A 12,272-nucleotide genomic window follows, 5' to 3' on the forward strand; every position below is an offset into this window, starting at 1 on the left:
CCCATAAGCTTTCATTGCACTAAAGCTTGGTTAAAAGAAGTGCGAGTCGCACAAAATCTCATGACAATGGAAATTACATTGTTTTCATTGGTGACACTGTTGCAACTCAGCAGGGTGTGATTTTAGAAAAAGGTACCTGTACTGTCTTATGTTGGTGCAATTCCAGCACAATTTTAGCCCCATAGAATAAACAAACCACTTCAAGGTAGCATAAAAGTTATACTACATAATCGCATGAAAATCAGATCAAAGCAGTTCGATCTTAACCTAATGAGTTATAACATTGAAGAATATGCAGACAGTATACATTTTCTGTCTTAATTTTCATACAAACTTTCAAAAGCTCTAAATAATCCTAAGTAAAATATATCTAAAGACACAATGTTTTAAATTAGCTTTGGATAGAATAGGGAATATTCCAAAAACATTTTTTTTTATGTATTTGTTCCAATGGTGAGATTTCCCTTCACTTGCTATCTGAGAGACACAACAGGACATGAAGAAAACTCTCCAAAGTAATGTGAATCCACTTCTATACTCAACGTGTACTTTGCAGTCTTCTTTAGTTCCTACAACAGCTATGTAATGCAAGGGCCCCCTGAAATCGCATACAAAGTGAACAGATTGCTTAGCCTCCTTTTACATGGTTTTGGTAAATCTAAAAGGGATCAAACAGAAATTGTGCAACTAGATTTTAACATCTATGTTTACACCTGATAGCAAAGAACAGGTGTCCCCCAGTGGAAGAACCCCCCATCTGTTCTTGTTCCTTTGACAGATTTAAATGCTTTATTTTCCCTCTCTTGTAGTCCCCATGACAATTGGTCATCAGGACAAATAGAGAGGCCATTTATTCAAAACTAAATGCAACTGTTTTGGCTATCTGTGCAGTGTATAAAAACCATGGCTTCTATGGAGTCATTAACACTGTTTTTCATTTGCGTCCTTATTGCTAATTATCTAGTTATTTTCAAATGTAGCTACAAGCTTGCTAAGTTTGACTGCCAGTCATATTAAAATGTGCAGCCACAAAACAAAAAAGGGAACAGATGCTCACAGTACAGACAGTATGGTGTTTTCCCAGAAATACCCTTGTGCTGATGCTTATAGCCTCATTAATGTGATTAAAGGTTTAGCAGAGATAAAAGAGAATTGGCTGTTCTGTGTCCTGCATTTAATTCTCCATTCTCAGAAGCAGCAGACAGAAGAAATTTGGCTGCTCAGGAACAACATGTCTAACAGCTATCCGACCCTGATCTTTCTACTACTCTTTTATAATGCCTGTTCTAACCCCGTCTTTCAACCATCCTTTTTGCTCGACATGGCCAAAGTACTGTTGGACAATTACTGCTTTCCTGAGAACCTGGTGGGAATGCAGGAGACCATAGAACAGGCAATCAAGAGTGGGGAGATTCTTCATGTTTCTGATCCTTTAACCTTAGCTAGTGTTTTTACAGCTGGGGTACAAAGTTCACTTAATGATCCTCGTCTCATTGTATCTTACGAGCCATCTGCCATTGTGAAGCAAGAGACAGAAATCACCCCAACTCTTGAACAGCTGCAATTCCTTGTGGATCTTTCCATTAAGTATGAGGTCCTGCCTGGAAACATTGGCTACCTTCGAATTGACTACGTAATTGGCCAAGATGTTGTTCAACAAATTGGTCCTTTTCTTGTGAAGAACATATGGGGCAAACTCATGTCAAGTTCTGCTCTGATTTTGGATCTAAGATACAGTACTCAGGGTAAGGTCTCGGGTATTCCCTTTGTTGTGTCCTACTTGACTGAAGCTCAACCTGTTGTCCATATAGACACCATTTACAACCGCCCAACCAACACCACCACAGAATTACGAACACTTCCAGCCTTGATAGGTAAGAGATACAGTAAAGACAAAGATGTGATAGTGTTAACAAGCAAGTTTACCAAAGGCATTGCAGAGGATGCTGCCTATATTCTTAAACACATGAACAGGGCAATTGTTGTTGGAGAAAGAACAGCAGGTGGATCTTTGGACATACAGAAAATTAAAATTGGACAATCAGATTTCTACATCACTGTTCCTGTATCCCGATCAATAAGCCCACTGACTGGGCAGAGTTGGGAAGTAGCTGGTGTGTTTCCCTGTGTTGTTGTGAATGCAGAGGATGCGCTAAATAAAGCTTTGGCAATTTTGTCTGTTCGTTCCAAAATTCCAAGTGTGCTGCAGCAGCTCAGTGGCATCTTGGGAAACCTCTATGCTTTCTTTGACCGCATCCCAACTTTGTTAAAGCATCTTTCAAACATGGACTATGCCTCGGTCATTTCTGAAGAAGATCTTGCAGCAAAACTAAATTATGAGCTTCAGTCAGTGACAGAGGACCCCAGACTGATTATAAGGTCCAGATCTGATACTCCAGTGCTGCCAGAAGCATTCCCAAATGCACAGACTATACCAGATGATGAAAATATTCTTCAAGCTTTGGTCAATAGTGTTTTTAAGGTTAGTATCCTCCCTGGGAACATAGGGTACCTACGATTTGATGAGTTTGCTGATATCACTGTTCTTGAAAAATTAGGGCCTTACATTGTTGACAAAGTTTGGGATCCAATCACAAGCACCGAAAACCTCATAATAGACTTGCGTTATAATACTGGTGGGCCTTCTTCTGCCATTACTCTACTTTTGTCTTACTTCCATGAGCCAGAGTCTAGGATACGTCTTTTCACCATGTATGACCGTCTATCAAACTCTACTAAGGAGTTTTATAGCCTTCCTGATCTTCTTGGAAAACGATATGGTGCTCAAAGAGGGGTCTATGTACTGACCAGCCACAGAACTGCTGCAGCAGCAGAAGAATTTGCTTATCTTATGCAGTCGTTGAGCAGAGCCACAATCATTGGCGAAATCACATCTGGGACCCTAATGCATTCACGGTTAGTAAATCTTGAACTCACTCAGTTGACTGTCACAGTACCTGTGATCAACTTTATAGACAATAATGGTGACTGTTGGCTTGGAGGAGGAGTAGTGCCAGATGCTATTGTTCTAGCAGACGAAGCTTTGGAAAAAGCCAAGGAAATCATTCTATTTCACCCAAAAGTCTCTGCACTGGTAGAGGGCACTGGACTGCTCTTAGAAGTCCACTATGCCATTCCAGAGGTGGCTAATAAAGCCAGTAATGCCCTTAAAAGTAAATGGTCTGAGGGTGGATACCGATCTGTGGTGGATCTAGAATCCTTGGCTTCTCAGCTTACTTCAGACATTCAGGAAATCTCAGGAGACCATAGACTTCATATATTTTACAGTGACATAGTACCAGAAGTATTGGAAGACAAGCCTTCCAAAATACCTTCACCAGAAGAATTAAGCTACATTATTGATGCTTTATTCAAGATTGAAGTTCTGCCAGGAAATGTAGGATATCTGAGATTTGACATGATGGCCGATGCAGAAATAATTAAAGCTATTGGGCCCCAGCTGGTTAGTCTTGTCTGGAATAAGTTGGTTGATACAAGTATCTTAATCATTGACATGAGATTCAACAGCGGGGGTTATTCTACAGCCATACCCATTTTTTGTTCATATTTTTTTGATCCTGAGCCATTACAACACCTTTACACTGTGTATGATCGTAGCACCTCCACAGGTACTGAAATATGGACTTTTCCAGAAGTAGCTGGCCAAAGATATGGGTCCTCCAAAGACATTTATGTACTCACAAGTCACATGACTGGTTCAGCAGCCGAAGCATTCACAAGATCAATGAAGGATCTAAATCGAGCCACTATTATTGGTGAGCCAACTAGTGGGGTGTCTTTGTCTGTTGGTATATACAATGTAGGGGAAAGTCAGCTTTATGCCTCAATTCCTAATCAAGTGGTGATTAGTTCTGTGACTGGCAAAGTGTGGAGTGTATCAGGGGTTGAACCTCATGTAGTCATTCAAGCCAATGAGGCCATGAATGCTGCTCAACGCATAATTAACCTGCGATCTAAAATTCCTTCCATCATCCAAACTGCTGGAAAACTAGTGGCTGATAACTATGCCTTTGAAGAAAATGGAGCAGAAGTGGCATCAAAACTTCTCTCTATGGTGGACAAAAAGGACTACAGAACAATTAAGTCTGAAATGGAACTGGCTGAAAAACTCAACTACGATCTACAGACTCTATCAAAAGATGTTCACCTTAATGCTATCTATATACCAGAAAACTCAAAGGATCGCATACCGGGAGTTGTGCCGATGCAGGTAATATACATACTTAAGTGTAAGTGCTAAAAATGTAGGTCTCGCTTTTTTTTTAAAAAGTCAGCAAAGTACAGGTAGTTGTTTATGCAAGGAAGACAAGTTGAATATTATTATATTTCATAGCTTAGTCCAATAGGAAATATTACATTTGTTGTATTTTCATCCTAAAACATTGCTTTGTGTTATTTTGACTGTAAAAAATGACGTGTCTGTTTTCCTCACCAATTACTCCATCTGCCTAGCATACACATGATGAAGGGACATCACCAGATTTCTCATGTGAGTTAGGATCTGTGTTGATAGGCATGGGGCTTATGTTGATAGGCAAATGAATCTTGATTTCAGATGCATTCACCTTGCATTTTGGATCAGTTTGATAGTTTATTCACTGATGTGTTGACCTCTTCTAAGCTGCTTCAGGATACTTTTGCACCCCCTTGTAACCAAAATAACCAGATATGAGTTTTCTATGGTAGAATAGACAATGCTCTGGTTGAATTGTAAGGGGGCTTCTGATTGGCTGACTATTGGCACCAACTGACCCAAACCCCTCCCTCACTTCTTCTTAAATAGGACAATAACCCACTGATTCTAGTTAGTAGCTTTCGTCATCTTGTGCCTAATTCCTTGCCAAAGGCCTACCAATGACATCCCAGGCTATTAGCCTTTATATTCATAGTAAGGGAATGTCCACAAAAGATATAGGGGCAGATCCTCAAAGAAATTATGCCGGCGTATCACTTGATACGCCGCGTAATTTCAAATTACCCGCGTCGTATCTTTAGTTTGAATCCTCAAACCAAGATACAACAGCATCTGGGTTAGATCCAACAGGCGTACGGCTTCGTACGCCTTCGGATCTTAGATGCAATACTTCGGCGTCCGCTGGGTGGAGTTTGCGTCGTTTTCCACGTCGGGTATGCAAATTAGCGATTTACGACGATCCACGAACGTACGTGCGGCCGTCGCATTCTGTTACGTCGTCTCTAGTCGGCTTTTTCCGGCGTATAGTTAAAGCTGGTGTTTTGCGGCGTATAGTTAGAATTTCCATGTTAAAGCGGAGTTCCGGCCCCAATTTCACTTTTTAAATATAAATACCCCTGTAATACACAAGCTTAATGTATTCTAGTAAAGTTAGTCTGTAAACTAAGGTCCGTTTTGTTAGGTTGTTACAGCATTTAGACACTTTATAAAATAGAAATTGACTGGGGCCATCTTAAGTGTGGGCATCAGGAAGCCAGACTGTATGACTTCCTGGATTTCAGCCTTGCAGATCTCGCACATGCTCAGTGCTGCACAAGCAGTGTCAGATCAGGTTTCAGCGCCTGTGCTGTCCAAGTCACATGATTCTTTGAGACTGGGGAGTGCACAGACTCCTGGAAAGTTACACCCACTACATTCCCAGGAGTCTGTGCGGTGTAAGTTAGGAAGCATTAAGCACCTAGGTGCAGGAAGTGGGAAGATTAACTATTCTGCCTAGCAACAACACTTTGAAGGCATCTAAAAAATATTTTTTTTTTCTTAAAGGACTAATGACATTTTTTTAAAACTACTGATGTAATGTTATATTTATGGGTGGAACTCCACTTTAAGTATGGCCGTCGTTCCCGCTTTTAATTTGAATTTTTTATTTTTGTTTGCGTAAATGAATCAGAATGTACGTAAGTCACGTGTAAGTAAAAAAAATGACGTCCTAGCGACGTCATTTAGCGCAATACACGGCGGGAAATTTCGGGACGGCGCATGCGCAGTTCATTCAGCGCGGGGACGCGCTTGATTTAAATGAAACATGCCCCCTAATCGCCGATTTGAAATATGCGCCATTACGCCGCTTGAGATACACTACGCCACCGTAACTTTCGGCGCGCAATCTTTCAGGATTCTAACCAAAGCCGGTAAAGTTACGGCGGCGTAGTGTATCTCTGATACATTGCGCCCGTGCAGATCTCTGTGGATCTGCCCCATAGTTTCCATACTTTACTGTTGTTCTTCAAAGATGTCAGTGCAGGGACACATTACATCATGTAGACATACTGACAGGTGTCTTCAGCATACATCGCCATAGACAAAAACTGAAAAATTCCGTAGCAGGCATTGTGAAAGACGCACATTGCACACCACAAATAAGCCATCTTTTCTTTGCATCTCCTCTCTCCTCTTCCTGGGAAATCAATGTTGAGACCCTTCTCCATGTATCTGTAGCATTCTGCTCTATTTAAAAGATACAGGAAAAGAGAAAATTGCGCTAATCTAATGTAAATTAAGTGAATAAATGGGAAGGCTGCAATAGCGTGAACTAACACAAAACAGATATAAAAAGGAAGAAAAATTGCGCCAATCAATAATAAATTAATATAAACAGTGAAGTCCTTTGTGTCTTCTACAAGTGAGACACAGAAAAAATGTGCACTATAAAAGTGCATAAATCGTGAACAAATGGTGAACAAGTTATTTAAAAAATCCAATAACAAAGTCCATAAACTGAAATTCCGACCCAGACAGCACCCAGTGTGGAGATGATTGACAGTTGTGACCCGCCACCATATGGACTGAGGCTTACCACAGGGTAATTTGATAACAGCGTTATTCAAATTATTGCAGGATACTTCCAGAACGCCGGATAATGGCCAAACATACACCAGGTCACGATCCCTTTAAGAAATCCACGATGGGGTGCAGCAGCATATAATAGCGAATAGCGTCCTCATAGCATGTCACAGCCCAGTCAGTGTCAACATAAAAGGAAGGAGACCGCACATAGGGTAGTATGCACTAACAGGTTTTAATTAAAAAAGATTTAAAACTACTTACAGACGAATGTAAATAGAGAGCGAATAGACATTTGCCGGCCGGCATCTAACAGGAGCCCTTCCTGTACGCGGTGACGTCACTGCACTCCGTCCCAGACGCGTTTCGTCACAATATGACATTCCCATTGAGAACGTCATATTGTGACGAAACGCGTCTGGGACGGAGTGCAGTGACGTCACCGCGTACAGGAAGGGCTCCTGTTAGATGCCGGCCGGCAAATGTCTATTCGCTCTCTATTTACATTCGTCTGTAAGTAGTTTTAAATCTTTTTTAATTAAAACCTGTTAGTGCATACTACCCTATGTGCGGTCTCCTTCCTTTTATGTTGACACTGACTGGGCTGTGACATGCTATGAGGACGCTATTCGCTATTATATGCTGCTGCACCCCATCGTGGATTTCTTAAAGGGATCGTGACCTGGTGTATGTTTGGCCATTATCCGGCGTTCTGGAAGTATCCTGCAATAATTTGAATAACGCTGTTATCAAATTACCCTGTGGTAAGCCTCAGTCCATATGGTGGCGGGTCACAACTGTCAATCATCTCCACACTGGGTGCTGTCTGGGTCGGAATTTCAGTTTATGGACTTTGTTATTGGATTTTTTAAATAACTTGTTCACCATTTGTTCACGATTTATGCACTTTTATAGTGCACATTTTTTCTGTGTCTCACTTGTAGAAGACACAAAGGACTTCACTGTTTATATTAATTTATTATTGATTGGCGCAATTTTTCTTCCTATTTAAAAGATAAGCTCGCCTTTTTACCACTTAACAACCAGGCCAATTGTGACATGTAAAAATCCAAATTTTTTTGCTAGAAAAACATTGTATATGTTTTTTTTAGCAGAGATCCTAGAGAATACAATGGCGGTCATTGCAACTCTTTATCTCGCACAGTATTTGCGCAGCAATTTTTCAAAAGCGTTTTTTTTTGTGAAAAAAACGTTTTCATGCTTTAAAACTAGGGCTGTTACTAATTACATTTTTTGTGTTCGATTAATCGATTTTTTTTAATCGATTAATCGACTAATTTCGATTAATTATAACGCACATACCGATCCAACTACTTTTAGCTGATCTCCTTGCAGGCTGATTTCCAGTGCAGCTACCAACAACTGGAAAAATGGATAGCAGGATACTAAAAACACACAAAGGCAGCACTCAATGGGAATAGCATTAAAACTTTTATAGTCTTCAAGTAGGTAACACAATAAATAATGCACTGGAGATAAAATCGATGTAGCTACATAAACTGTAAAAATGGTGCGAGTAATACCAAATGGTAGCAAAAGCAGACATTAAAACATGTAGCTAAGTATGATACTGGTATAAAAATGGTACAACGATACCACTGCTGAATCCAGATGAGGAGGTGTTAACATCAGTCCGTCGGCATGTAGATGTCCCGTGAAGGGAACTATCACAACTCCCAGTGGATGGTTGTAGAATCCCAGGTTGATAGAGGGAAGTGATAGAGGGAAGTGTAACAGCCCTTGCGTGTGGCAGATAGTAAGGTCCCGCTGGCATGCAGATATGAAGGCACCACAAAGGAGCCCTTCAGATGGACACGGCAAGCCCCGCCAGTGTCTGTGATGTCAACAGATCTCCAACGGAACTCCCTGAAGGCCCGGAAGCCGGCGCAGAGGTGAGTACCAATCAAAAGAATTTTGATCGATCAAAAACATTTTGATTGATCAAAAAAATTAAAGATTAATCAATGAACTAATAGTTAATTTCCACAGCCCTATTTAAAACAAAACAGTAAAGTTAGCCCAATTTCTTTGCATAATGTGAAAGAAGAAGTTACCCAGAGTAAATAGATACCTAACATGTCACGTTTCGAAATTGCACATGCTCATGGAATGGCGCCAAACTTCGGTACTTAAAAATCCCCATAGGCGACGCTTTCATTTTTTTACTGGTTACATGTTTTGAGTTACAGAGGAGGTCTAGGGCTAGAATTATTGCTCTCACTCTAACGTTCGCGGCAACACCTCACATGTGTGGATTGAACACTGTTTTCATATGTGGGCGGGACTTACATCTGCATTAACTTCTGCGTGCGAGCACACAGGGAAAGGGGCACTTTAAAAAAAAAAAATTATCGTTAATTTTAGGTAAAAAATTCTTTTGACACTTAAAAAAAAAAAATGTTGATCACTTTTATTCCTATTACAAGGAATGTAAACATCCCTTGTAATAGGAAAATGTTATGACAGGACCTCTTTACACTGAGATATGGGGTCAGACTCCACATCTCACCCCTAGGCTGGGAAGCCTAAAATAAAAAAAATAAAAAAACGATCACAGCTTCACAGCCGAAGCGGTGCCATTTTTTTGAATGCAGAGGCCGGGCGTGAAGTCATAACATCACCCGCCCTCCGACGATCATAGAGACTCCGGCAACCATCTGGTCCGCCAGAAATCTCTATGATCAACATCTGGGGACGGCGGATCCTGTCACCGACTCACCGACTGCACAGTTGAGTCGGTAGAAGCACCGGAGGGCTGCTGGAGGGGGCCGCCCGTAAGAACGAACAAGCAGCGGAACGCTATGATCATTCTTATGGTGTAGGGAATCGCTGGTTACAAATGCCAATATCTGAATGATGCCTGTAGCTGCAGGCATCATTCATATATACCACCACAAAGCCAAGGACGTTATATAAAGGCCAGCGGTCAGCAAGTGATTAAAAAAAATGCGCAACTTTTTGCAGGAATTTTTTTTGCATACAAAGCATTGCACCTGCGTTTAGCAGATCGTGGGTGCCATGCAGGACTCCTGCAGACTTGTCAGTGTATCTGTCTGCTCATACAGGCAGGGCATATACACACTGACAGGAAGAGAGAATGAACTACCAAAGCACTCAACAGCACCATGGTAGTTCATTAAAACTATAGGCCTACAGCTACTTGTAGTTTCCTATTCACAGAGCCCTGCACGGCCAAGTTATTTTCAAACAGTGACAGTGGGAGCCCGGAGAAGGTGCCTACTCGCTGTCACTGGGGAGAGGCTGTAGCTGCTGGAAAAAGTTACATGTTCCACCCTAAATATGGGCGGAACCTGTAACTTGTTCCAAAAGGTGAACTTATCCTTTAAACCAGGGCTATGTGTAATTAGTGGACCTCCAGCTGTTGCAAAACTACAAGCAGGGCCGGCCCTACCATGGGACCAGATGGTACCAATGCACCAGGCGGCACTTTTGGGGGAGCGGCAAATTGCCGCCCACCGTCACCGTTCACGGGGTAGCGAGAGCAGCCGATTCCCCCCCCCCCCCGTGCTTCCAAACAGTGGCCACATTATAACAGGAGAGCGGGACAGCTGCGGGCTTCATGTGCTTAACAGACCCGTGTAGCACACAGCCGAGTGAAGTGTTGTGGCTGTGTGCTGGGTCTGATTCCGTCCCTTGGCTCAGTATGCTGTTTGCAGTGACAGGCAGCTTTGGAGGTGCGGCTGTCCTGGAAGGAGGGGATCCCCGCGCTGCTCCGTCCTCCCCTTCAGCATGACAGACATCCCCTCTTCCACTACTCTCTCCTTGCTTGTGTGCTGCTGCATCTGTGAAGGGGAAGTGGGGGCAGGAAGATTAAGGAGACGACAGCCACATCGAGAGAAGCTGCTGACTAAAAGCCCCCAGGGACCATTCATGTGAGAGCACTGTGACCAGACCATGCCCCTCCTCTCTCTCTCTCTCTCCCTGGCCCCCTCTCTCCCTCCCTCTCTCTCTCTCCCTGACCCTCCTCGCTCTCTCTCTGGCCCCCTCTCTCCCTCCCTCTCTCCCTGACCCCCCTCTCTCTCTCTCCCTGACCCCCCCTCTCTCTCCCTAATCCCCCTCTCTCTCCCTAATCCCCCTCTCTCCCTGACCTCCCTTTCTCTCTCTCCCTGACCCCCCTCTCTGTGGTGTCCCAGTACAGGTATTTTCTGTAGGCCCTGTCAGATTGAGGCCCTCAGCTTGTGGGGTCTCCCCTGCAGGGACTCAGCTAGTTATGATGTGATTTATAATGTTATGGTTGATAATACGTTTATTAGGTGTGTATAGCTTTCAGAGGTTTAGTCAGCCATCTCATGTTCAGTCAGAGTGTATTACCATCTCATGTTCAGTCAGAGTGTATTAGAGTCGGGAGGACTAAGTGCTAGACCCTTATTGTGTTGTGTTATACTACAGGTCAGTCTCTATGATCCACAGCTCTCAACCAATGGGCTTCAGTCTGATCAGGCCCTTATAAGGGATTGTACTTCCTGTTTAAGCGAGTCTAGACTATACACAGTTCCTGGCAGAACAGAGCAAAACACAGTCAGAGAAGAAGTGCAGGCCAGAAGCCTCCAGTTCAGGAGAAAATGCAGCAAAGAGTGGAGTATCCCTAAACATTACAGAACCAGTACTTCAGCTCATTTATCGGATCAATCCGTTATTCCGGCGAAAAGCCTCAAGTCTACAGACACTTCAGTAAGTGTATCTATTTTTCAGCCTAGTTAAGCATAGGCCCTGAATTACTAATCCGGCTTTTGCAGCCGAGTATATATATATGATCAGCTAAGCTCAAGCATTATCAGACGTGTGATCCAGAGACTGCCTGCAGAACGTTTTGACACTCTGTTTAAATGCTGTGAAGATTTTGACACCTGCCTTCATGCCAGTAAAGCCTTCGTTGTTTTAACCCCTGTTGTGGACTGTGTTATTACCATCCTGACTAGCGGGGATACGGAGGCCCCCGGAGCTGTAGTTTCCCGGGGTATTCCAAGACTACAGTGGCGTCACGTGACAGAGAGGGTTAATACCATCTGGCCCTCACTAAGGGTTAATACCACCTGACCCTGGGCTCCTAGCCCCAAGAACCAAGTAGCTAACCATCAAGCGCATGTGTGTGGCCGTGGGGCTCACCCTCCCCGGTCACCACATCTCTCTCTCCCTGACCCCTCTCTCTCTCTCTCTCTCTCTCTCTCCCTGACCCCTCTCAGACCCCTCTCTCTCTCTCCCTGAACCCATGTCTCTCTTCCTGACCCCCTCTCTCTCTCCCAGACCCCCATCTCTCTCTCTCTCCCTGACCCACCTCTCTCTCTGCCTGACCCCCTCTCTCTCCCTGACCCATCTCTCTCTTTCTCTCTCTCTCTGACCCCCCCTCCCTCTCTCTCTCCCCTCTCTCTCTCCCTGCTCTCTATCTCCGCACCTCTCTCAATCTCTGCTCTCTCGGCCCCACCTGTCTCTCGCCCTACCTGCTCTCTCTCTA

The 12,272-nt window shown here is 43.4% G+C and overlaps 1 protein-coding gene across 1 annotated transcript in view; it reads left to right on the top strand.

Moving 5' to 3' along the window:
- The first annotated feature begins 1,169 nt into the window (after positions 1 to 1,169).
- RBP3 (retinol binding protein 3) overlaps positions 1,170 to 12,272 on the top strand; it is a 33,481-nt gene continuing 22,378 nt past the window's right edge. The window contains exon 1 of the mRNA XM_040320824.1: positions 1,170 to 4,231. Coding sequence (XP_040176758.1) covers positions 1,232 to 4,231 — 3,000 coding nt within the window. The 5' untranslated portion in view covers positions 1,170 to 1,231. The remainder of the gene's footprint in view (positions 4,232 to 12,272) is intronic.

The sequence above is a fragment of the Rana temporaria genome, chromosome 8, assembly GCF_905171775.1.
Source record: "Rana temporaria chromosome 8, aRanTem1.1, whole genome shotgun sequence".
NCBI classification, from domain to species: domain Eukaryota; kingdom Metazoa; phylum Chordata; class Amphibia; order Anura; family Ranidae; genus Rana; species Rana temporaria.